Raw genomic sequence first — 26,906 nt, forward strand, 5'->3', positions numbered from 1 at the left:
ATAATTAAATTAGGTATTTATTATTGGATATTTGAACTTGTATTGTAAATCAGCATGGTTTCTTAGACCATTAACAATACCAATTTAAAATGTTAGTTATTAGATTCTAATTTTCTTTTTATTTCAACTGAACTTTCCAAATAATCTTTAAGTCTCAGATTCCTCCTACTCAAAACCTGAAGAACCAATTTGGTTTTCAACAATAAAAATCAATTCATTTTATCCAGTAAAAGATGAGAAACAATTGTGTTTTATGAACAAGAAAAATCTAGGCTGGCAATACAACTTTAGCTTGTTGTACAGGCCTTAAACTGATCCATTCTCCTTTCCCACCTTGCACCGAACTGCCTGTATTGCTACAATCTCTTCTAGTAGGTGCTGCATAGTTGACATAGTTCTGTTCACTGAGTGTTTTCTACCTTCTGTGCTATTACCATCTCCCTTCTCCTGAAGGCTCAAACTCATACCATCTTTAACTGCTGCCATCATTATTATTATTACTATTATTGTTGTTGTCATCATCGTTGTTTGGTCTTCTGATATTATTTTCCTAGAATGCAGGTAATTTCTCATCACCACCTGAAAACTGATGTAAGCCTAGAACAAACACTATCTCTTCTGGGAAACTTTCCAAAACATTCCATCTTCTTCAGCACTCTTCACTCAATAACAGCACTGATACTACAGTTCAGATACATTGTCTTCTCCAATATGGTTTTAATTTTCTAGAATGAAAAAAAAATCCCATTTTAATTTCTGAACTATCTTCCTTTTCTGCCCTTGGGCTTTGGTTGGTGGGTTGGTGTTGTGTTTTGGTGTGTGTGTGTGTGTGTGTTTGTGTGTGTGTGTGTGTGTGTTTGATCTGATATGGTTTGGTTTGTGGTTTTGTTTTCCTTATGCCATTTGGCATACCAGGGAACATAATGTTGACTTGCTAGTGAAGTTATAGATGGAACCTTGACACAAAATGACAAGAGGTCACCCTATGGAAGACCATATTTCTGTCAAAAACTTACCTGATCCAAAACAATATTGTGCTAGGTGGTTTTATGTCAACTTGACACAAGCTAAAGACATCTGAGAGGAGGAAACCTCAATTGAGAAAATGCCTCTAAAAGATCAGTCTGCAAAGCATTTTCTTAATGAGTTATTAGAGTGGGAGGGCCCCGCCCCCGCCCATTGTGGGCGGTACAGTTCCTGGGATTGTAGTCCTTGGTTCTATAGGAGAGCACGCTGAGAAAGTCATGTTTAGCAAGCCAGTAAGTAGTGCTCCTCAATGGCCTCTGCGTAAGCTCCTGCCTCCAGTCCCCAACCCTGTTTGAAGTCCTTCCTGATTTCCTTTGATGATAAACAGTGATATGAAAATATAAGATGAATAAACCCTTTCTATCCCAACTTGCTTTTTGATCATGTGTTTCATCTCAGCGATTGAAACCCTATCCAACACAAATATCTAGATAGTCTTTCCTTATTGATAGGTGACATCAAAATAAAATAAAGTAAAATATATAAAGATCCGAAATGACGAAGCACAAAAGACCCAGTCTTGTGCAACAGCTATGATAGTTTTGACTGTTACAAAACAAAATTTAAAAAGAAACTAGAAATTTATTCACATTATTAATGAAACAAAATACAACATAATATTCAAGCTTCTCATTCATCAAATTGTATTAAGTTAATTAAAATTAATTTTGCACACATTTTTCACTCTCTGACCATCTCACTTTCTACCCCATTGTGGCAACATGTTCCCAGGGGCTCTTTTATGTCCTAACACCTTTTTTTCTGGAAGAAACAGCTTTGCCTGTTTAACTAGGTCATATGTCTTAGCAAGACTCTTTCATATTCACAGTTAACTCTTCTACACAACATTTGTAATAATGTCTTTAGGAATAACTAGGGGGCTTCTTTATCCCAGGCTCTGTCAGTGACCTGAAATAAATATTCAACAAATGCTTTATTAGATTAACTTATTTTAAAATTTCTAAGTAAGAATTTTCCTACTAGGAATTTAATCTTTTTTGTAAGTCCCCAGCACTATAACCATTCCTCTCAATTTTTTGGTACTCCTCTGTTGTAATAATTCTTTTAAATACTGGCCCAGCGTTTCTACCCTGCCTTAGTTATTGAGGTCCCAGATAAAAGACACACTCACAGCCTTTGTATTTACATTAAGCCTTAAGCAGCACAATAGCTGGGCAGCTGCCTACCCTCCATGCTTTTAAAATCTACTTTCCTATGGATAACTCCGAATTATTACCATGTTTCATCCTTGTTGCTCTTAGCTACCATTGAGCAGCCCTCAGGGACACGCTCTTTTCTCTCTTAACTCACGGTCACTCCCATTTCTCCTCTCCTACTCTTTCTTATTCTTCTCTTGGTTCTTCTCTCTAAGCCTGCAATACCTAAAACCCCACCTATGTCTCTTCTGACCAGCTATTGGCTGTTGACATTTTATTTACCAATCACAATTAACTGAGGGCAGGGTCACTTAGCTAGTGTCTACATGCGAACTCTCACATCTCTGAGGCACCCAGTCTTGGAGGCCCCAAATTACTATTAGAATACAGACAACATTAAGCCAACCTACTACATTTTCCTCCTTTTGTCCAATTAAAAAGACTCTCTTCTCTCAGATATAAATGGAACATAACCATAGCAATTACACAAATTATAAGGTATGATATACACTTATATATAACATCTAGTCTGTCAAATTTGGAAATTTAAATAAAGTATTTTATCCTCTATTCTAACCTAACGAGTTTATAATTCTGTACCACAGTCATCTTTGATTTTAACTTGTATTACCATCTGAAAACCATCCTTTCAAATCCAGAACATCTACATGACTTAAGTTTAATTGTGAGACTGTAACTATCTAGTCTTCAACCCTGTCATAGATTTAAGAAGGAATATATATTTGAGCATACAGGAATATAGATTCCAAAATTTTAAAAATTGGCAGAGACAGTTGACTGCCTATACTGTCTCTAATATTATAATATTGGAGCAATTATTTTCAACCTTCTGGCCAAGAATATCTGACAGACCTTAAATAAAGCAGGAATTTTGAAGGACTAAGTTACCCTGTCTTGGCAGAGCTTAGCAGTTGACAATCCTGTTTCCATTTGTTCTTTTTGGGCAGCATTCTCTCTGCAGATGAAATAAGGGCATTTCTTGCCCAGTGGCTAGTTTGCCGAAAATGAAGTAATTCCACATCAAAGTATTGATGCTCAATATCTTCTTTTAAGTGGAATGGGGTTGCTGTCAGGAGCAGATCTGTCTCATAATCTAAAGATCTTTTAATAATAAAATGATTTTAAATGCCAAATTCAGTGCATCTCTGACACTTTTGAAGACCATCTATATATAGCACAATTGAATTTTCGAACATGATTAATTTTACCTATTTACTAACTGAATAACCTTGAAAACATTTTCTTGCAGTTAACTAAATTAGAATCTAATATGGCCATTAGTTTCACTATCTATTAACTTGTATTTTTTTAATTATTTTAAACAGTTTGTAATAGTAACTATTAAAGGGACTGGATCTAAGCCTTGTATTATTAAATGAATTGCATAGGCACAATACCTATCTAAGAATAACAATTAATTTTAAATTTCATTTTAATTTCCAAAGATTTATACCAGTGAAAAGCTTAAACCTGTATCAATATATAAATTATGTTCCAATGTAAGAAAATATAACTTCAATTCTGCATCAAAATATAGATTTCTACCAATGTAAGATTATAGCTTTAAAATGCTTTAAGAGTAAATTTAATAATCAATCCCTACTTGTCTATTTTCTATAATATTACCATATCCCTCTTTCTTCTTTTCAATCCCTTTATATAAAAAAGAAAGAAGGATAGAGAAAAAGAAAGGAAGCATAGAAATCCCTCTTATTTAGTTTCTTCCCTGTCCAAAACTATTTTAGTCACCATGTCTATAATTCATAAAATAATCAAATCCAGACACCCCAACTTAAGGGATTGGGACTACAATTTTCTTTTTTTTATATTTTTTTTAACTATCTGTAATCTTTTTTTTTTTAACAATCTAGCCATTATCCCCTTCCTGTTCTGTCCTCCAACAGTTCCTTATCACATTCCTCCTCCCCAGTCTCCAAGAGGATGTCCTCATCCCTCCAACCCTCCCTCACACTACTCCAGGCTTCCCCATTTCCTGGGTCCTCAGTGAGAGAAGACAATTTTCTATGATTACTTCCTGATGAATTGGGGTGGAGGTGGGGGAAAATTACAGAAAAATGGTTAGTCTTAAGAAAGCTAGCTATAGGATTTGTTTTCCAATCTTTATGTATTGAGAAAGTTCTGGGCTTAACTAAAGTCCTGACTAGAACCATCTGAAAGGCTAGATGATCCAAGGTCATAGGGGATTAGCAGACATTCCCAAAGATGTTCTGGAAGCAAGTCTCTAGAAATAGCATCAGTTGAGACAGTCAGGCCGGGAGCTGGAACAGTGGGTCATTTCAGCATCCTCAAGGGTGAGTCTTGTCCAAGCTGTCCTCTTGGTGTTTCATTCTGTAATATATAAACCTTACAACCAATATTTAGTTCTATAAATACTATAAGGATTTGTATGGAATGTGCAAGAATGATTTAATCATTTAAAGCAATCATTTAAGTATGGATTTTTGCTCCTTGTTTGAGGAGGTGGAAGGCAACTTTTTTTATGAGTTAGTTTAATCAATAACCAAATTGTAATAAATCTTCATGCCATGTGAAAGGATGACATGATGAATTTTGAAGATTCTGTAGCCAACAAGATTTATAGGCTAGGTGTAGCTAAAGTTTTGGCTAGAGACATTTTTATGTCTCAGCCAGTTTAAGGGTTTGTTCCCATGTAGAGGGATCAGCAAATCATGTTACCTGTCCTGTTTGGTCTTCATGAATTTTTCTTTCCTGTCTGCAGCCAGAATCTTCAGCGGGTCTTCCTCTATTGTATTTGATCCATTTTACTTTGGAAGGGGTCCAAAACCATTTTCTTTCCAGTTAAAACAAATACAGAGCCTCTCTCCCAAAATAGCACATCCTTGGTCCAGCAACCAAAGTCATCAACAGTATAGGTAGATTCAGTTTAGCAGCCTCTTTTTTCTTTAGACCTGTCCTACTTTAACCTCTTTTCACAGAGGATTTGTAATACTATTATAATCACCAAACTTATAACCATCTTCGTTTTGATAATTAAAGCAATTATTCTTATTATTGAGATAGAGTTTCTCTGTGTAGCCTGAGCTGACCTGGATTTGTTTATAGATTAGGTTGCCTTTAGACTAGAAACCTGTGTCTATGCCTTTGTTTCCTACACATTGAGATCAAAGGCCTAGATTTATTTATTAATCCATGCATACTTAAAAACACTTAAAGCAATTTACATTTATTTTCCCTTCTATAGAGATTAATATCTCTGTGGATATATATAATCATATTCCTTTTCTCTTTATTTAAATTAAATTATTCTTTCCTATGTATTTAACTTCTATTAAATTCCCTTCTAACTATGGTATAAGCCTATTCTCAGACCAGTAATGTATCATATGCCAAGCTAAGCAGTCCCAGAATTCTCATAGAGCCCATGACAAAAAACTCAGTTGCTTATGATTGACTTATTCCATTTCTGTTTTATTCTTTTTATTTTATTGCTTGAGGCATTGTAAACATGAGAAGTCATCTGTAGACCTAGACCTTTGGGTACAGTATTACAATAGATAGTAACAGGTCAAACCTAAACAGTTCCTCTTTTTTGTCTAAATAAAAAAACGGCTCTTTCTCTTATAATAAACAAAATACCCTAGGAGCAATTATGAAATTATTATGAAAGTTATTAAGTAAAAGTTACATTCAAAAAGCCCTGTCTGTTCACATTTGGCAACTCAAAAGAAAGAATTCTATTATCTTTCCTATCCTGGTGAGTTTAGAATTCTGTATCTAAGTCAATTTCTATCCTAACATGTATTGCATTCCTAAAATTACCTTCTTAGACATAGAATATTCTTTTAAATCCTAAACAACAAACTTATAGTAAGACTATGACTATTTAGTCTTCAACCCCATCAGAGGCCTGAAAAGAAAATAAATATGACATGTATGCAGGAATCACAAGTCACAGCTTCCAAAAATATAAAATGACAGAAACAGCTGACTGCCTGTACAGTCCCTAATATTTTATATAACGTTGGAGCATCTGTCTTCAGCCTTCTGACCCAGATATCTGGTAGACCTTTTGGGAAGCAGGAAGCCAACCCTAACTCAATATAATATGCAGTTGACATGTAGTACTGGTAGAGTATTGTCAATCATGTAGACAGTAGTGGGAATTGAAGAGATGGCTCAGTGGTTACCAGCACATGCTACTCTTCCAGAGGACCTAAGTTTAGTTCCTAACACCCAATTCATAGGTTTCACAACCACACATAGCTCATGCTCCAGGATCCATTGCCCTCATCTGGCCTCCAAGAGACCCTGTATCTACCTGTGCTGACATATGCTCGTAAAGACATATACACATACACATGATTTTTTATTCGAATAGAAAATGAAATTTTTAAATGGAAAAATACTATATCATACACAGATACTGTGTCAATATTGTGTATTGTCACATACTTAATAGAATACCTGAATTGTATTATACTGTTGAATTCCAAATAATAGTAGTGTCTCATCATTCTGTCAAATTTCATAAGTAGAAATGCACAATTTCAAAACAAACATTATTTTACTCCCATGAATGTGAAATTAGTCTCCCCAACCCTACTACTGACCAGTCACCACTGTGCTTTATGTCACAGTAGATAAGTTTGTATTTATTCAAGCACTATGTAAATGGAATCTAGGATATAATGCTATTTGGAAAGGGATCTAGCTCCTTTAACTCAGCATAATTATGTATTGCTAGTTAACTTTTTTCATTGACTAGTAAAAATTTGCACCTGAATAGAACACAGATATTCATCTCTTCACCTGTCAGAGATGTTACTGATGTCAGCTTCTACATAGAAGTCTTTGAATGGGTCTATCTTGGGCTAACTGGTAAAAAATGGAGTGGTTTAGTCATGTTACAAGTGCATGTATAGATTTCAGAGAATATGAAACTTTTTTTCAATAAGATTATAATTATAACACCTTGCATGCTGGTCAAGATTGTTATCATTCCTTATAACATTTGGTTTCTCAGATATTCAAATGATTTTTCCATTAATTTTTTCATTCCTTTATATTCCAATTGCTGCCCCCTGTCTTCCCTATCCCTACCTCCCACAGCCCCTCTTCCCAATCCCTTCCCCTTTTCTCTGACTGGGTGGAGCCTCTCCTTCTGGGTGTCTCCTCATCCTAGAACATCAAGTCTCTCCAGGACTAGGCATATCCTCTCCCACTGAGGCCAAACAAGGCATCCCAATTAGGATGATTCACTGACAGTCAACAGCTTTAGAGATAGCCCCCACTCCAGTTATTGGGGGACTCATATGAAGTCTGAGCTGCACATCTACTACATATGTATGGGGCAGGATGTGGTGGCTAGGTCCAGCCTTTGTATGGTCTACCATTGGTGATTCAGTCTCTGAGAACCCTCAAGGGTCCAGGTTATTTGACTTTGTTGGTCTTCTGTTCCTGTTCCCTCCAGGGCCCTTGATCCTTCTTCCAACTCTTCCATAAGACTTCCCAAGCTCTGTCTAGTCTATGAGTCTCTCCATCTGTCTCAATCAGCTGTTGGGAGGAGCCTCTCAAAGGACAGTTATACTAGGGTCCTGTCTGCAAGCACAACAGAATATCATTATTAGTATCAAGGAATGATCCTTGCCATTGGGATGGGTTTCAAGTTGGACCAGTTATTGGTTGGACATTCACTCAGTCTCTGCTCCATCTTTGTCCCTGCATTTCTTGGAGACAGGAAAAATTTTGTTTCGAGAGTCTTGTGGGTAGGTTTGTGTCCTTATCTCTTTACTGGGATTCCACCTGGCTACAGGAGGTGGCTACTTCAAGTTCCATATCCCCACTGCTAGGAGTCTCAGCTAATGTCACCTCCATAGACTCCATGGAGCCTCCCCATCCTAGGTCTTTATCAAGTCCTAGAGATCCCCAACAGTCCCTGATTTCCATTCATTCTCCTGGCCCTCTGGCCCTTTCTCCTGTCTTTCCCCACACTTGATCTTGAACCACCACCACCATCCCCAGTATTCTTTCCCACCCATTTGCTCCATCTGCCTCCTATGACTCTTTTATTCCCCCTTCTAAGTGAGTTTCAAGCATCCTTACTTGAGCCTTTCTTATTGATAAGCTTCTTTGGGTCTGTGGAGTGTAGCATGGGCATCCTGTACTTTTTGGCTAGTATCTACTTATGAGTACATACTATATATGTCCTTTCTCATGTGAGTTACCTCACTGAGGGTGATATTTTCTAGTTCCATCCATTTGCCTGCAAAGTTCATGATGTCTTTGTTTTTAATAGCTGACTAGTATTTCATTGTGTAAATGAACCATATTTTCTGTTTTCTCTTTGTCAGGTTTCCTACATTGACCATCAAATAAAGGGATCTTGGGTTCTTCATTTTAAATCTTTATGCCTTTTATTGCCTGGTGTCACTGGCTGGAACGCTTATAACAATCCTAAGTAGAGAAGCATTAGAACACAGAGCAAACTTACCTGTGTTTCATCTCAGTGAGTCACTATTCAGAGTTAGCATTTAACTGTAGATTTCTGAGATCTCATTTACAACATTGAAAATATAGTCTTTCCTAAGTTTTCTGTGTTTTTATTAAGATTAGATGTTGGACTTTGTAAGTTTTCTTTTCTACATCATTTGACATGATCATAGTTTTTTTCTTTTCTTCACAAGTTTCTTAATAAAGTTACTTATATTTATTGATTTGTATAGCTCTTTCTTATTGTTCTTTTCTATATTCCAGATTAGCCCACCCACAACTTTTCAAGTGATATTCCAGTACAACCTCCCAGCTCACTATAGGAGTACAGGGATTTTAAATTGCATTTTCCATTTATGTAAATTTGAAGGGTTGCAACATCTTAGTTAGGAGTGATACTTTGAGCTACTTCCCCTTCTTGTTTTCTTTCTTTTTCTTTTTTCTGGCTTCTATTTTGCAAGTATTTTGTCTATTGGCACAGTCTTTTTCAGTTTGTATGTATACCAGCCCTGTTGAGTCTGGAAGATGGTATTTGCTTGAAGTCATTAACCATCTCAGGTTCTTGGAATCTTTCTGCCTCCTCTTCTTCAGAGATCCTTGACCCTTGGAGAAAGGAATTAGTGAAGATAATCCAGAGTCTCTGACTCTGTACATTGCCAGTTGTGGTTTTTTATGTTAATTTCCATCTACTACAAGAAGATGCTTTTCTGATAAGAGTTGGGTGATGCAACTTGTTTTATAGCTCTTAGCCATTCCCACAATCAGAAGACGAAATCTCAAAATAGTTCTGATTTGCATTTCCCTGGTTGCTAAGGATGTTGAACATGTCTGTAACTATTAGTCAGTCATCTGAGTTTCCTCTACTGAGAATTTTCTGTTTAGATCTGTACCCTATTTTATAATGGGGTTATTTGCTTTCTTGATACCTAATTTTTGGAGTTGGTTATATATTTTGGGTATCTGCCCTCTATTGGATATATAGTTGATTTTTTAAAAAAATTCTTTTTCTAGTCTATAAGCTGCCACTTTTTCAGAATGATGGTGTCCTTTGCTGTAGAGAAGCTTTTCAGTTTCATGAAATTCTATTTATTAGTTGTTGATCTTAGTGCCTGCCTATGCTAACAGTATTCTATTCAGAAAGGCTTCTCCCGTGCCACTGTGTTCAAGACTATTCCCCTGCTTTCTCTTCTGTCGGGTTTAGTGTAGCTGGTTTATGTTGGGATCTTTAAGGAATTTAGTTTCTGCAGGGTGACAAATATGGATCTGTTTGGATTCATCTACATATAGCTATCCAATTTTAATACCACCATTTTGTTAAAGAAACTGCCTTTTTTTTTAAGTGTGTATTTCTGGCCTCTATTAAAAAGACAAGTATCCATATGTGTGTGGATTTATGTCGTGTGGGGGGAGGGGGTACGCGCGTGCAGACAGTGCTGGTTTTACTATATGTTGGTATTGGTAATAGTGGCTCTGTTAAAGAAATTTGGAAATCTTCCCTCAGTTTCAATGGCCACAGTCTGTGGCCAGACCCAGAATACCCCTAGTTCTGCCTCAAACAAGACCTCAGGTCCTGCTTAAGAAACCTCTAGAGTTTTCACCCACCTGCTAGTGTACCAACCACCTAACCCATTGCACTGATCAAGGACTTCTGGAATCTGAACTCTAAAACACAAAGTGGCTTCAATACTGAAAACCAGTATTCTGCTCCACAACCTGTCAGATTGGTGCAACTGCAACCAAAGTACAAAGCGCCTACCCAACTAAGACAAGACTAGTTGTCCACACAATGAAACAACCAATATAATATCCCTCCTCCAAAAACTAGCACCCCTAGTGAAACATGCTCTAAGAAAAGCAATTTAGCTGAAGGACAACACAAGGACTTCAAAATAGCTTTTAGGAATATCTCTAAGGGCCTTAAAGTGGACATTAATAAATAACTTAGTAAAGGCAATAAAAATAATTAAAGGAAATAATGAAAATAAGATGTCAAAATAAAATTTAGTAAAGAAATAGAATAACTAGAGAAAAGCCAAACTGAAATAAAACTGGAAATTAAAAATTTACCAATTCAAACAAGAATCTCAGAAGTAAGCATCACCAACAGATTGAAAGACATAGAGAAGTTCAATTCTTAAAGACAAAATAAAAGAAATGGATAGCTCAGCCAAGGAAAATGTTAAATATAAAGGAAACTGAGAAATTAATGAAAAGACCAAACCTACAAATTATGGTATAGAAGGAAAAACAGCCCAGGTCAAAGTCAAAGGCATAAAAAATATTTTTAGTAGCTTAAAAAAGTATTATAAATCCTTTTAACCATCAAAATAGGAAAACATAAGTTAAAACCAGTAGTCAACCTAGAAGATAAGTATTCTAAGAAACATAATTTGCTCTACACCCCAAAAATATAATAAAAAAAATCAGAGAATAAGTGAGACATATAAAATATGTTTTTATGCCAAGAAAATATAGATTTCTAGGAAACAGCTAAGATTATACATGTAAATCTAAAGTAAATCAGCAGTCATGTTAAGTGTAAATGGCTTAAGCAATCAAAGTCAAGGATTACCTGTATAATAAAGTATGACTTAACGTTTGTTTCTTATTAGCTTCTATAGATAGTTATCCTCCCTGTTATAGGCCCTGCTTTCCTGCTTTATTTTGTGTTTGTGCCTTGTAATCAATTAGATAATTTTACCTCCAAGAATTTTTGTAAACCTTTCTGAGCTTTGTTCTGGAAGTTAGTTAATTTACTTGGAAGCATGTGATCCCTTTAGAGCTTACGTTTATGGTTTTTTTTTTCAAGGTAGGTCCAGAGTAGTATTCATTGTGCAAACTGAAAGCAAGACCATCTCCATCCTGTATCATATGGTCTATGAATTTTTCTGCTCTATGTGATAAGAATAAGAATTAGTCTAGGTACAGTTTCAATGCTAGACTGGTTCTTGTAAAGTCTTACTGTTATTTGATTTTTTTTTTTTTTTTTGGCCCTGCTTAGACCGTTTCCTAACAGACATGCTCTAGACCAGTGCTTCTCAACCTTCCTAATGCTGCAACCCTCATGGTGACACCCAACCATAAGATTACTGTTATTACTACTTCATAACTATAATTCTGCTACTGTTGTGAATTCTAATGTAAACATTTGTGTTTTCCAATGGTCTTAGATGATTCCTGTGAACGGGTCATTCAGCTCCCAAAGGAGTTGAGACACACAGGTTGAGAACACTGCTCTAGACAGTATTCTGATGAAAAGTCAAAGAGGAGTTCCTATAGATTTCTAGAGCTCATATATACACATTCTCCATGTCCGCAACCCTTGATCTGTCGCCATCATCTCTACTACTGATACATAAACTTTAGCCACCTTCATTTCTATAGATTTTTAACTCCATTTCAAAACTCAGTTCAAGAGTCATTCAGGTCAACTTGGACTGTGCCTTTCTGCACTACATCCTGGAAAGTCTCTGTACTGTAAGCTAGGCAATAGTAAGGCTCACCTACTTTGTTTCCTAAATCTTAAGTGTTCCATTGTATTATGGTCAGTACCTTAAGTGTCACTGGTTCATATACTTTGTTCTTTCTCTGCTAACCCAATGTTATCAAACAATTTATAACATTAACCCATCCCTAATGGTATTGAACTTGGATATCAAGAACAGTAGGCTGAATCTCAATATACATTTGGAAAGATAAAATTGTTCTTTTATAAAAAAGTATTCTAGGAAAGCAATAAATCTCTTTGTTTGGTTTCTTTTGTTTGTTTGTTTGTTTGTTTGTTTGTTTTTGTTTTTGTTTTTTTGGTATTTTGGTTTTTTGAGACAGGGTTTCTCTGTATAGTCCTGGCTGTCCTGGAATTCTGTAGACCAGGCTGGCCTCAAACTCAGAAATTCACCTGCCTCTGCCTCCCAAGAGCTGGGATTAAAGGCGTGCGCCACCACTGCCCAGCTAATAAATATATTTTTAATGAAATGACTACTTCCATTTAGGCCTTTGGTCTTTATCATGTCAGTCATAAATACCACTGAAGCCCCTAAAATAAAACTTACCAATAGCTTAGCACTTAGTACACAACATTTGATGGTGAGGAGTTTTTACTTGATGTTTCTGTTATCCACCCTTTGCTCACTCACCAATCCCATTCCTGACCCTTTTTCCAGCACTGCTTTGTTTCTTCCATTCATTGCACACCATAAGCCTCACTTTTTTTTCACTAAGCTTTTCCTAATACTCTAAAAAAAAGTAGGTTCCCCGACTTGAAAGTCTCTTTAGTACTCTGTTCTTAGCACAATACTCACTGCACTTTATAGAATTGATTGTCTGTCTTCCCTAGTGGGAACTCGGGTTCTGGTTCATTTCTATGGCCCCACTCTCATAGTAGCCTGTAAGGCGTAGTAGGTCCTCTATTATTTTTGTTGACCTTTTAAAAACAAGTGAATACTCATGGATTTCAAATATATCGTAAGTTATTATCTTTTAGTTGTTATTATTTAAATAGTATTAAATAAAACAAGATTTGAAGAGATTTTATAAACCATGTTTTAAACATGAACAAGTAAAGTGTGTTAATCATGGCCAGGGATGTGGCTCATAGGTATGGTGCTTGCCTGGTATGTGCAATGCTTTTTCCGTTCTCAGACCACAAAATAATAGTGAAAAGTATATAAATTATTATGTTATTTATCATTAAGTTGAAATTTGTCTTGTTTTACAGGATGCAGAAGAATACACAGACTTGCCAGTAAGACACAATGAGGACCACACGAATAATGAGTTGGCCAAATGTCTTCCCATTGCATTAAATCCTCATTCATTTGACAGCCCTCACACCAAAGCCCATCTCTTGCTTCAGGCACATCTCAGCCGAGCCATGCTGCCCTGCCCAGATTACGATACTGATACCAAAACAGTCTTAGACCAAGCTCTCAGAGTATGTCAGGTACGACAGCCTTTCTGACATCTGTATCTTAATTTTATTATGTTTAAGGTGTTTTTATTCTATCATTGTTGAGAAACGACCAGGTGAATCAAAGCAATACTTTTCTAAGGAAAAGAAATATAAAAACATTATAAAGCCAACACTCAGGAGGTAGCGGTAGGCAGATCTTTATGAGGCCAGCCTGGTCTACAAAGCAAGTTCCAGAACATCTAGGGCTGTAATACAGAGAAGCCTTGTCTCAGAAAAACAAAACAACAGCAAAGCCAATTTCTGTCACATTTAACCAGAATGTATTAAAGGAGAAGTATGTACCAGGAACATGTATATTCATTGAGCTTATGGTAATAAGATAGAAGAATCCATACTTTTATGACTCAAGATGACAAAGATTGTCAGTTAAAAATGTAAGTCAAGGCCTTTGTCATCTATAGTCCCAGGACTTAGGTAGCAGAGACAGGAGAATCTTGAGTTTGAAGTCAGCATGAAAGTGAAAATCTACCCTGGCTGCCTAGTAAAATGTCCTGTTTGTAAAAGCTAAAATAGAAGGAAGAAGGTGGAATCAGAGCTTTGGGGGATGATGCTGGAGTGTTCTGGACACAAAGTGGTTCCTGAAGCTCTCTTATAGGAAGCCACCTAGTCTATTCAAGGAAAATCAAAATGACTGTTGAAAACCAGTGGAAGAGAGATGGTTAGAAATAGCACAGAGAGGTAGAATTGGAAATGGTAGAGTAGATAGGGTCAGCCTGTGTAGGAAGTTGCTGAAGCTTGGTATGAATTTTAAATTTCTCTCTAAAGAAGAAAAGCACAGGAACATTGGTTCAGTAGTGATGTTAGTAATACCTATCACTATTCTCAATATTTAATACTTCATGTGAAGATAACAGTGATAGTGTCATGCTACCATAATTTTTATAAAAAGCAAATACTTTCTAAACCCACAAATAATAGTGAAAAGTATGGCCCTGTGTTACATTTTACAAAATGTTTCAATATCCAAAGTAATAAATGGTCACCTAGATCCACTTATCTCCTTTTGTAGTCAGTATAAAGTATTTGTTGTAATGTTGTTTTATTGAAATACATGAAGAAAATCTGTCCTTGATGTAATACAATTTAAAAGGAAGAATATTTTTTTAATTTTTTTATTGGATGTTTTATTTACATTTCATATGTTGTCCCCTTACCCCATCCCCCACCCACCCAGGAACCCCCTATCCCCTCACCCCTCCTCCTCCTTCTCTGTGGATGTAACCCCTACCTACACCCCCACTCCCACCTCCCCACCCTCAAAATTCCCACACCCTGGGGCGTCCAGCCTTCATGAGGTCAAGGATCTCTTCTTCCACCTATGCCCAGCAGGGCCCTCCACTCTTACATATTCAGCTGAAGCCCTGGATCCCTCCCTAAGTGCTCCCAGGCTGGTGGTTTAGACCCTGGGAGCTGTGGTTGGTTGGTATTGTTGCTCTCCTCATGGTGCCGCAAACCCTTTCAGCTCCTTCAGTCTTCACTCTAACTCCTTCATTGAGAACCCCATTATCAGTTCAATGGCTAGTTGTGAGCATCTGCCTCTGAATATGTCAGACTCTTGAAGACCTCTGAGGAGACATCCATATCAGGCTCTTATCAGCATGCACTTCCTGACTTCCACATCAGCATCTACCTTTGGTGACTGCACATGGGATGGATACTCAGGTGGAATGGTCTTCAGATGGCCCCTCTAAAAGGAAGAATATTGTAACAGCTCTTTGATGTCATCATAAGCATTAGAGCCTAAAGGCCCATCAGCAAAGTCTTCATACCTTAAATGCTCTAGGGTTGGGCAAGGAATGTTGAGTAGGTATGGTGGATGAGAATTGGTTGGATCTTTATGGTTCTTGAATAGCTTTTTTTAAGTGATGGCTGAATATGTCAGATAATGGACAGGAGGTTTTAGTAGGCATGAGAATCTAAGGTGATTCTGGGCTTCTTCAGAAGAGCTGGAAGAAACAAGCTACTCTTGACTAAGGAAAACCACAGGAGAGTAGGTTTTGATGCAGCATGTGCACTGGTGACAAAATTGAATTATGAGAGATCTTAGCATGCAGTTTTAAACATTTCTATGATTTTTTTAAAGTGTTTTTAAAGGTACATTAAGTCTATCTGAGGATATCAGTACAAGGACATTATTTAAAATAGTGAAAGTTCAAAAATAGCCTAGGACCTTTCATATAATTGTGATTTATAACAGCTCCACATATATGGAAAATATATTGCCACTTCTAGCAAAATATCTAAGTTGGCTCCACTGAGAGAATTTACAGCACCTATATCTGGATAACAGGTTTATTATGCTTTTTATTTTTTCCTTTATGCTTTTCTAAACTGCCTGAGTATTTTGTAATAAAACTCATAATATTTTTGTCCTTTGTTTGGTTGGGGTTTTTTTGTTTTGTTGTTGCTGCTGCTGCTGTTGTTTGGAGATAGGGTCTCTCTATGTAGCCCTGCCTATCCTAGAACTTTCTATGTAGTCCAGACTGGCCTTGAACTCTATTTCTGCCTCATCCTCCACCTCTGCCTCCTAGAATTAAAAGCATGTGACAGCACACCCAACACATTTTTATTATTCAAAAATAGTTACAGTATAATATAGAGTAAACACTGGGTATCCACAATTCAGAGAGAATGAGGCTCTAACACATCAGTGTTTTAAACACACTTTTGTAGCTAACACTTGATTGTCCTCTTTAGGAAGATGATTTACTGTTCCTCATTAGTCATACTTTTCAGGGTTTTCTTCTGTGGCCCTGAATACTCACTTGTGTTTGCTGTAACATTTTTTTTCATCCTCTCCACACTGACAGTTCATGAGCACTGGGATCAGGAAGGCTGCATGAAAGGTACAAAATGAAATAAAATCTTTTTAAAGATTTATTTATTTTATGTATACTGTAGCTATCTTCAGACACAGCAGAAGAGGGCATCAGATCCCATTACAGATGGTTGTGAGCCACCATGTGGTTGCTGGGATTTGAACTCAGGAGCAGTCAGTGCTCTTAACCACTAAGCCATCTTTGTAGCTGAAGCAAATTTTTATCTTTGCAAAAAATTATTTAACGTTATAGTCTTCATCTGAATATCATGCATGGAAGTTTACCTTACATAACCAATTTAATAAACCATTCCTTTTCCATATTCAGCCAAATAACTCTGTTTTAGTCCAGGATCCCACATTTCATCTGTTTTGTTCCCTTAGTGTCTTAGCCATAATTTTGTAGTGCCCCAAAGTCTGAGCTCGCCAAGTGAGTGCTCCCTTTTGATTACATTTGCATTCATATTCTATAGTGTGGCAGGATGACCCCAACAGAGAACGATGTTTTGCCCTGTTAGTTAATCACATTCAGGAAGTTCTTGACACAGATGTACCCATTACTGATGATAGTAACTCACCACCCTCCTCACTCTGAAGCTTTGTTTGTTTGTTTGTTTGTTTGTTTGTTTTTAATAAATATCTTGTAGGAAGTTGTGCTTATGAATATCCTGCTGGGGTTTTTTTTGGGGGGGGGGGAGGGGGCAGTTGTTGTAGTTGTCTTTGAGACAGGATTTCTCTATATAGCCCTGGGTGTCCTGGAACTTGCTTTGTTTGTAGACCAGACTGACCTCAAACTCACAGAGATATGCCTGCCTCTGCCTCCTGAGTACTGGAATTAAAAGCATGTGCCACCATATCCCACTCATGTATTATTTTCTTTTTTAATTAATTAATTAATTAATTAATTAAGTTATTTATTTTATATCCCAATGGCAGTTTCTCCTCTCTCCTCTCCTCCCAATCCCCCCATCCCTGCATCCACTCTTCCTCTATTTCTCTTCAGAAGAAGGGAGGTCTTCCCATGGATTTCAACCAGCCCTGGCATATCAAGTTGCAGTAAGACTAGGCACATCATCATCCATTGAGGCTATACAAGGCAACCTACTAGGGGAGGAGGGTCTGAAAGGCAGGCAACAGAGTCAGAGACAGACCCAGCTCCCACTGTTAGGAGTTCCATATGAAGACCAAGGGACACAACTGTAACATGTGCAGAGGGTCTGGGTCAATCCCACTGAAGCTCCCTGGTTGGTAGGTCCGTATCTGTGAACCACTGTGGGCCCATGTTAGTTGATTCTGTGGATTTTCTTGTGGTGTCCTTGACTTCTCTGGCTCCTACAATTCTTCCTCCTCCTCCCCCTCTTCTGCAGGACTCCCCAAGCTCCACCTAATATTTGGTCTCTGCATCTGTTTCCCTAAGTGGCTGGGTGAAACCTGTCTGGTGATTATTATACTAAGCTCCTGTCTATAAGTATAGCTAAATATTATTAACGATGTAAGGGATAGGATCCCTCTCATGGCCTGAGTCTCAAGCTAGACCAGTATTTGGTTGGCCACCCCTGCAATTTCGGCCCCATCTTTACTCCTGCACATCTAGTAGGCAGGGCAATTTGTAGATCTAAGGTTTTGTGGCTGGGTTGATCTCCCAATCTTTCTATTGAAGTCTTGGCTGCTTGTAGGAGATGGCTGATTCAGGTTCCATGTTCTTCTTTGCTAGAAAGTCCTCACCAGCTTCTTACCCTGAATCTTTTCATTCCTGCAATTGCTTTCCCATAGTGTGATAAAAAGTTAAACCAGGAAAGGTAAGGAACATTTGCTAGTCAGATTGGTCAACAATTCTAATTTTCCCTTTTCTTATTTGATACATGGTGGCTACTCTGACTGTTAGAAAGAATTGGTCCAACCATTTTCCAAGCTCTAGCCCTTCTAAGAAGCTTTGTAAACATATTGCTGCTCACATGGCACCTGAACATGATCATTCAGTCTATGATTTGGACTTAGTGCCAGGACTTAATACCAGTTGTCAATCTCTTCTACTAGCCTGCTGCCTTAAGCAAATGGCTTAGCCATTGGCATCTCTGTTCTAATAGCACAAGTACAGCCTTCCTAATAAATATAAAGGAAAGAACTTGAAGGCTCAAGGAAATAGGTGTAACTTGGTCTTCTCAATCTTAGAATTTGAAGATGCCTCTTAATTATCCTTTTGTTTCATAGAAACATATCTTCTATTTGAGCCACCCTTTAGATTATGAAAACTATAGCCTATAGTTTTTCATGAAAGGAAAATAGAGTTGCAATGATAGTCTTCTATCTTGAAGCCAGAAAGTATAATTCATTCTTGCTTTTCATCATATTCAGTTACAAATTATGCATCAAGATTATTCTATATGTGTACAAATTGTTTTTTATTGGGTTGGAGGGGTTGGTCATTGGAGTTTTTAAATATTTTACTATTATTTACATTTCCATTTTTATCAGTCACAACAAAAGTAAAAATTACTATATATACTCCACTTTTAAAAAATAGCTTAAACAATTCTAATTTCTAAATTATGTAATTATGGAATCAGTTGGCCCTGGCCTCCTCACCTTTAAAATCCTATTCTTGATCACCTTAACTATAAATGTATTAAGTAATATTGAGAACTGTTCTTGAGCATGAGTCCTGCTCTAGGTTATAGTTGATGTACTCAGAGTCACACACAATTGAAGAAAGCTGATTCTGACCAGCAGATATCAATTGTCAACAGCTTCTTGGTTAGAGATTGGGGCTTTATGCCTATTTCGCTTTCTTCATGCTTGGATTTTCTCTAGTTTGAACTTATCCAGTTCTTGTGTATACTGTCACAGTGTCTGTGAATGCATATGAGAAGCAAACAGGTTGGTTTGGGGAAAATGCTGTTTCCATGGAGTCATCTAACATTTCCGACTCTTACAAACTTTCAGTCTCCTCTTCTGCATAGATATCTGAACCTTGGGAGGGAGGGGTGTGATACAGACATCCCATTTAGGACTGATTACTACAAAGTCTTTTAGTCTGCTTGTGTTATTCATTTGTAGATCTCTATGTTAATCGCCATCAGATGCAAGAAGCTTTTCTGATGAGAATTCATCATGCTCTGCCCTATGGGTATAGCACTGTGTGATTAGGAGTTTTGCCACTATTGTTTCAGTGGGTACCTCTTGCACGCAGATCATTGTTGTAACTTGTAGGGTTCATAGCTAGATGAGATCAATGATTATGTTTATCTTCCAGTAGCATGTGTATCAACTTCTGGCACTGTGTTAGTCAGTAGGAGTGAAGCTTCTAATTGACACCAGTTCAATTTTTCTGTTTGAGTGAGTCGTGTCGTCAATAGGGTCTTACCATCAGGTTGTGGAAGGTAAGCAATAGCATTGTCATTAGCCTGTAATGTTTTGTTAGAGGTCTACCCCTTTAGACAATGATTCAAAAGGAAATAGCCAATTCCTAGTACTGGAAGTTTTATTTGGTAGTATATGGTATCTAGTTGGGACATTGTTGCCCATTATATGATTAATCCATTTAAATTCCATATATACCATATATTATATAAGAAGCTTCTACAATAGTAGGCTACATGTGCCTTTTCAAAAGGCCTTTAGTTTTAAGTTGATCTTCCCCATATTCCCTCTAACCTGCCCTCCCATTACCCTCTCCAGTTAATCCTCCTATTCAGACTTTTCCTTTATCCCTTTTTAACACTGTAGTCTATTTCCTATTCTTTGGAAGATCTCCTTCTCTTTGACACCTTACTAACTACCTACATTCAAAATTATTGAATGAAACACAAATATCTAAAACTTAAAAGCTATCATCCACATATAAGAAAACAGATGTAATTCTTTGTCGGTCTGGGTTACTTTGCTTAGGATGGTTATTGTTTCACCTTTCATCCATTTAGTTGCATATTTCATAATCTTGTTCCTAATTGCTAAATAATATTCCATTGTGAAAATTACTAGATTTTTATTATTCATTCATCAGTTTATGGATATCTAGGCTATTTCCAGTTTCAGGCTACTACAAATAGAGCAACAATGGACATGGATGAGCAAATATCTCTGTAGTAGAATGTAGTATATGCCCAAGAGTGGTATAGCTGGATCTTGTGGTAGATCTGTCTTTAGATCAAAAAAATTTTGTATTTAGATGGCATGCTTTTCTCTAGATAAGTTCCTTGAATTTGCCAAAAGAAAGTTTTAAAGTTCATTGATATAGTTGTTTAGCCTAAAGATCAAAATAGTACTTTGACTTCTTTAATAATAACTTCTAATAAGATAAATGTATGACACATATCTTATGAATCAATGTATTTTCTATAACTCACATTAATTCTGAAAACATTTCATCATCAATCTGTTTTTTTTTTCCTTTTTGTATTCTTTCTTGATCCAAAACAGATTCTAATGTAGCTCATAGAGATGGGTCTCTAGCTGGCTTAGTCCAGGTATAAACCTGAAGTCCCTATTCTTTAGTTTCTGCTTCAGGAGTGGCAAGAATTACACCTCAGACTTATATGCCTCAACTAATGCATTGTTAGCAGTTGCAGTGGATCCAACCTAGAACCTCTGGTATCCTATGGCCAGTGCACTACCAACGGTACTACATCACCAGCCTCACTCTGTTTTTAAAGTATGCTAATGGATAAACATTGCACGGGTTTCTGCAAGTATATCTCCATATTTTAGAATATAAGAGAATAAAATAGCCAAGTTACATTCAGTGGGGTAATGTAAAAAAATAGCCAAGAACGAAAAGGGGAAATGTGGAAAAAAATACCTTTTAAATGAAAAAAATAGTATAACTGAGAATGTACTAGGTCTGTATTTCATAGCAAATGACTTCCAGTTTGTGGAGGTTAATTGCAAAAATATTTGGTTCCTAAAGAATCAAAGAGGAAGATGAGTATGTTTACCTACTGCTCACTAAAATGGGCTTGGTGGGTGAGAATGCATTGAAAATCGTTGCTGGCATCTGAATGAGTGGGGGTTAGTCTTTTCAGAGCCAAGTACAATTAGCAGTGAAAGTAGTCTAGGTATTACCAAGCTTAAAAAAGAAGTACTTGGTGTAATCCTTAATACAATACTTGTAAGAATGTTTTGATATTGCTAATGTTAGGTGAATTTGATGTATTCTTTGTTAAATCCTTTCAAATGTTAAATGCTTCTAATTACACAAAATGAGGTTTTCTTTAAGTAGGTAACACAGTAAGTTTGAGAAGATCTCCACAGATCATTTTGATAAAGTAAGATAAGTGGATTATATGTAAACATTATGTCTGCTTTGAAGGTCTGTGTCAGGTGATATTACTAGGTTACATATCTAAGGTATACTAGGAACTTCTGATAGTTGTAACATTGCTAACTGAGAAGATAACTAGGACTCAGTGTGGCATTGTAGAAGATAACCATTTTTCACAAACAAAGAAAATAAATATTTGATTTTTTTTTCTTTCTAGTTCTTTAATAGAAGATGATAGAATAGTTGTGTGTGTGTGTGTGTGTGTTTTCCCACAACTTAAAAGATTTTTCTGCTGCCAAATTGTGTATTATCAACATGTGTAGTCTATTTGCTAAAAAAATTTAATGTGACCTTATGAAACTCATAAGAGACCAGGATTGTGTCTAATTCAGGCTACTTTCTTGGCCGGACAGCCCAAGTGTCCCTTGTTGCTCTAGAAGCTAGCTGAAGACTTGCTAAAGGATTTAAAGCAGATCAGTCTACATAAACTTTATCATTTATTCTTCCAAATGAAAAGATCCACACTGCAATGGACACTCAGTCCAGATGGTCAGAGATACAGCTTAACTCTTCAGTACGATGACCAAAACCACCTAAAACAAAGTGTCATCCTTACTAGGGATGTGACAGAGCCAGCAGACTTAACACCCCCCAAAATAGTACTAATGTATATTTAATACAAATGTGTAAATAAAGATGTCTAATACCACCTTTATTTACTCCTGTGAAGCTAGAAGCAGTCTCCCTTTGGGGACGAAAATGTAATTTGGAAGGCTGTTTCCCCTGGGTAACTGTACCTGTAAGCTTTTATATGGCAATTCAGGGATGGTTTATTGACAGTGTCCTGCTGTTGTGAAGGATCATTCTATCCTCAGTTCCTCTCCTCACACCCACATAACAACCCTTTTCCCGGTTGGGGCCTTAGGAAATGAGTAATGCTTAACCCATTTGTGTGATCAATTCACTTAAGCAGCTACTGTGAAATGTTAATCACAACTTTAATTTGTACTGCATTAGCATTTTGATTAACTTGTAGGCTTGCTAGCACACTTGAAGCACTTTTACTCATAGTTACAGCTCGGAAATGACTTTTTGATTAATTAAGTTTGTTAGACAGCAGCTGAGCTTCCTGAATGCTAACCTTCTGGGGGTCAAAGTTCAGAGGAAAGTTACTATGAACAACTGTTGCCATTGAAAAAAGATCTAATAAATGTACTTTCACCATTTTAATTATTGATAAAATATTGTATTCTTCACATGACCTGATCCTTTAAATGAACGTGCCTGTCTCTCTAGAAAGCTATTCTCAGGGGTCTTCCCATCCTTGCAAAACTTCCAGGAGCTCTTGAGTTAAGCAATGGTTTGCTCACAGTCTTAAAACAGCTGAAATTTGAACAAGCTCCTTCACTGAGTTTCCAGTTATGTTTGTTAGTATGTTTTTTTTTTCTTTCATGAGCTTTTTATTTGAGAATAGTTCATATTTTCAAGGAGGTTTTCTAAAACCTTCCTGCTCTGAATATACTCAATCTAGTCTGATCTTGGAGGCTAAGCAGAATCAGGCCGGGTTAATCCTTGAATGGAAGACTTCCAGGAAGGATTATAAAGAGTCCCTGGATATCCTGAAAATACTATTCCTCTTGTGCTAACATCTCACATATTTTAGTGCAGTATATTTGTTTTAATTAATAAGCTGATACTTATATATTATTATTAACTAAAATCCATAATTATTCATAGATCCTTAACATTTACACACTATCTCTTTTTCCTTTTCATACTGTCATTGAGGGTACTACATGAATTAGTCTGACTTTCCTTTCTCTCTTGGTCTGTCTTAACTATGAAAGTCCTCGAACTTTCTTTGGTCTTATGAGCTTTCTGTAGTAATTTGCATTCCCATTACTACACTATTAACTTCATTTCTCTACATTAATATAATTTGCTTTTGTTCTGGATGAAATAAATCTTTTAAAATCCAATAAGAAAAATTAACTTTATGTTATTTAGTTTGGGTAGAAGTGGCAACATGATCTGTCATTTCAGCTGTGGTCCTGTTGATTTTATTATGCTTGTGATCTCAACTGTGAGAGAGATGGTACAGGGAGAAAGTTTTCTTACAGGGAGGAAGAATCAAGGGCAAGATGAGGTCTACAGAGTGCTGCAGCAGGAGCACAGGGCTGGAGCATCACATGCTGGACCCTGTGCACATTTTGCAGCCGATACACTGACAAATTTCATAAAAAGAAGTTTAGGTTTGGGGAGAAATTTTTAATAATAGACCTTGCACTTTTCTTTTACTATTCTCTTTAAAGTATAAACGTCAGCGGTTGTGTTTGTTAGGTTGTATTAGTGGCTACTGTTTTTATCTTGGATTATTTTACTTCAGAATGAGTGAGTTTTGTTTCAAAAAAATTTAAAGGCCTGAATAGGAGACATTGAGATATAGCTATATGGATTAGAACTAATTCAAATGTTTTGTTTTCAAAACTTGTATTGTCAAAATTTATTCATAAAGACAATAATTACTTAATTACATCATTTTGTTCAAATTTAATATTCATTTTCTATGTATGGGAAAGATGTGAGCCAACTGAAATCCTTTTTGAAATAACACAGCATATGTGTAAGTCAGCAGAGGTAGTGAAGTTTCATGCAGAGAGCACAGGTCTGGAATTGGAAAAATGGGATTAATCCTTACTTCTATCACTCTTGAGGGTGTTATTACATATTCACTGACCTTCTGTACGCTTCTGTTTTCCTGTTGGTCTCACAGTTGCTATTGGTAAGGATTTAATTAAATTATTTGTAAATGGTTTTATATTTTGTATATTACTGTACAAATATTTTCATCATAATATTTGCCCACAATATGGCTTTATATAATTCACTATTTGGGTATTTTCACAATAATTGCAAGAGATTTCTGTTACTTGATAAACTTAAATGCTCACTGTTTAAAGTTTAAAGTATAATCTGCAGTTATAGAAGATGAAAAGAAAAATATTAGTAGATTTGGATAAATTGATTTTTACTGCCACTATAAAACTGTTTAGCTGTTCAGATCAAACCTGAGAAGATTAGGGAATTCTGTGATGGATTTATAGTAAATGTTTAGGCCAGGAGGTCTGTTCACATCCTAAAGCATGCCTACAACTAAACCAATTTTCCTCTAGAGATCTTTCATTCTGTTTTCCTTTACTTTTACATGCCATTAATCACTTCAGAAGTCCTTGAAGATATTTGAAATGCCTTTGGTGTGCATGCTGTCTTTTTTGGAGTCTGCCTCTTTGCTTCATCATCTTCTTTCTGGTCTTGCTCCCTCACTCAGACATAGGTAGACACAGGAGAATTCTGTCCAATTCATTTTTTTCTTCTCTGAAACTCACATTGTCCTGCAGTGACAAAAGCTAGCCTCCTCTTGTGTCTCTACCTACTTCCTTCTAGGGAGCCAGCTTCTGCTAGAAATGCATTAGATTTCTTTTTTTAAAGCTGTTTCCTAAATGAAATCTTTTTCTCCCATGGAGATGGTGCCATCTTCAGCTCCATCATAGTGGCTTCAACAGTTGATTTTTTAAAACATCGTAATCACCTGCAACCCACACTCCTGTACATGAACGATGATAAACTGCCCCACCCAGAAGCTGAATGATCTCCATTTCTGTCCATTCTCTCACAGTGTCTTTATCAGTCAACTTGACTGAGCATTTCTGGTTTTGTTATCAGGACTTTTTCCCCCTTCCTGTTCTCTTAGTTTAGTCTCTGGCCCCTTATGATTGTACTCAAACTGGCCACGTCAACACTAGTGTGTGTCAGAGTGTGCTAACATCTTCTACCATCATGGGTAACCATCAACGTCTTCATTCTCTGCCTTTAGTTCAAATTACTCATTTTTGCAGGAAATAATGTCAGAGTATTGTTGAATCCACTGCAGAGTCATGCAGTTGAAGGCAGGGCTAGTCCAGGATTTTTTTCTATCATTGACTCTACTCAGTTCTTCTAAATGTTTTTTGTGTTCCCTTACATTTTTTTCTCCTGGCAAGAAGTATTACATTCAGTCTGCAAAGATTTCCTTTTTTTTTTTCCTCTTGATTTGCTTTGTGAGATCTTCTATGATCAAGAGAAGTCCTTCTTTTCGGAAACCCCCACACACACTTCAATAGTAACCCTATCCCCTGACTGCTGGATGGTCTCTCTAGCTTCCTTGGTGTTGACTGAACATGACCTCAGAAATACTAGAGTCTACCAGAAAAGTAAAGTGAATGTTACAAACACAAATGAATAGTACATCTGTATCTATACTTCATTGCTTATACAGAAAGTAGAACTCTTAAAAAGTGACAGATCAAACTCAGTTATTCAAATGTGGAAAATAAACTTTGATAATTAACTAATTCGACCAGAACTTTGCAGTTATAACAGGTCTAAGCCATTGGGCTGTGTCTATCATAACACACCAGCTGTAAACCAGTGCCAAGTGTCAGTGAATTGCACTGAAATCTGTACACATCAGCCTTCTTACTCTCTACTTCCATGTCTGCATATTCTGCCTGCCATAGAGTGAAAAATTGGAAGAATTCCATCAGTGCTGGGCATAGCCTTTTTTCTCTTGTCGTTACTTAATACAGTGTATTAGGTATCATAAATAATCTACAGGTTATTTAAGGCATACAGGAGTATATGCATGTGTTATATATAAATACTACCATTTTAAATAGGAAACTTAATATCTAGTAATTTTGGCATCTTTCTTGGATCCTGGAACGATTCTGTGACAAATACCAAAACAAGATTTTATTTGCTTTCATTGAGAAACATCTTTGAAGTTCCATTTGATCTAATATGCACATTCCTTATAAAATCTGTTATGCTGAATTACAACACCACTCAAATCTACACATCCTCTACTTTATTCTGAGTTTCATAGGCTTTGTACTACACTAATTACAGTAATACCTTTGAAGCCAAGCTCTCTGCAACTTGAATCCTAACCAGACATATTTTCTAAAACATTGTAGTCTTATATATGTTTCTTTCTTTCTCTGAGCAACAAACTCTTTATCTATAAAATGCACTTAAATTTAATGTCACATAAAAAATTGCTAGTAGACTGTTTGACAAATAGCAAGTGTTAGCAAATGTCTGTTGTAATCACAAGTTACTCCCAGTGTCTCAGAGGGCACC

The 26,906-nt window shown here is 36.6% G+C and overlaps 1 protein-coding gene across 1 annotated transcript in view; it reads left to right on the forward strand.

The window, feature by feature from the left end:
- Positions 1–26,906, forward strand: part of Ascc3 (activating signal cointegrator 1 complex subunit 3) — a 266,934-nt gene that overhangs the window by 223,536 nt on the left and 16,492 nt on the right. Inside the window, exon 37 of the mRNA XM_028773626.1 lies at positions 13,393–13,617. Coding sequence (XP_028629459.1) covers positions 13,393–13,617 — 225 coding nt within the window. The remainder of the gene's footprint in view (positions 1–13,392; positions 13,618–26,906) is intronic.

Source organism: Grammomys surdaster, unplaced genomic scaffold (genome assembly GCF_004785775.1).
Source record: "Grammomys surdaster isolate TR1022 unplaced genomic scaffold, NIH_TR_1.0 232, whole genome shotgun sequence".
Classification (NCBI taxonomy): domain Eukaryota; kingdom Metazoa; phylum Chordata; class Mammalia; order Rodentia; family Muridae; genus Grammomys; species Grammomys surdaster.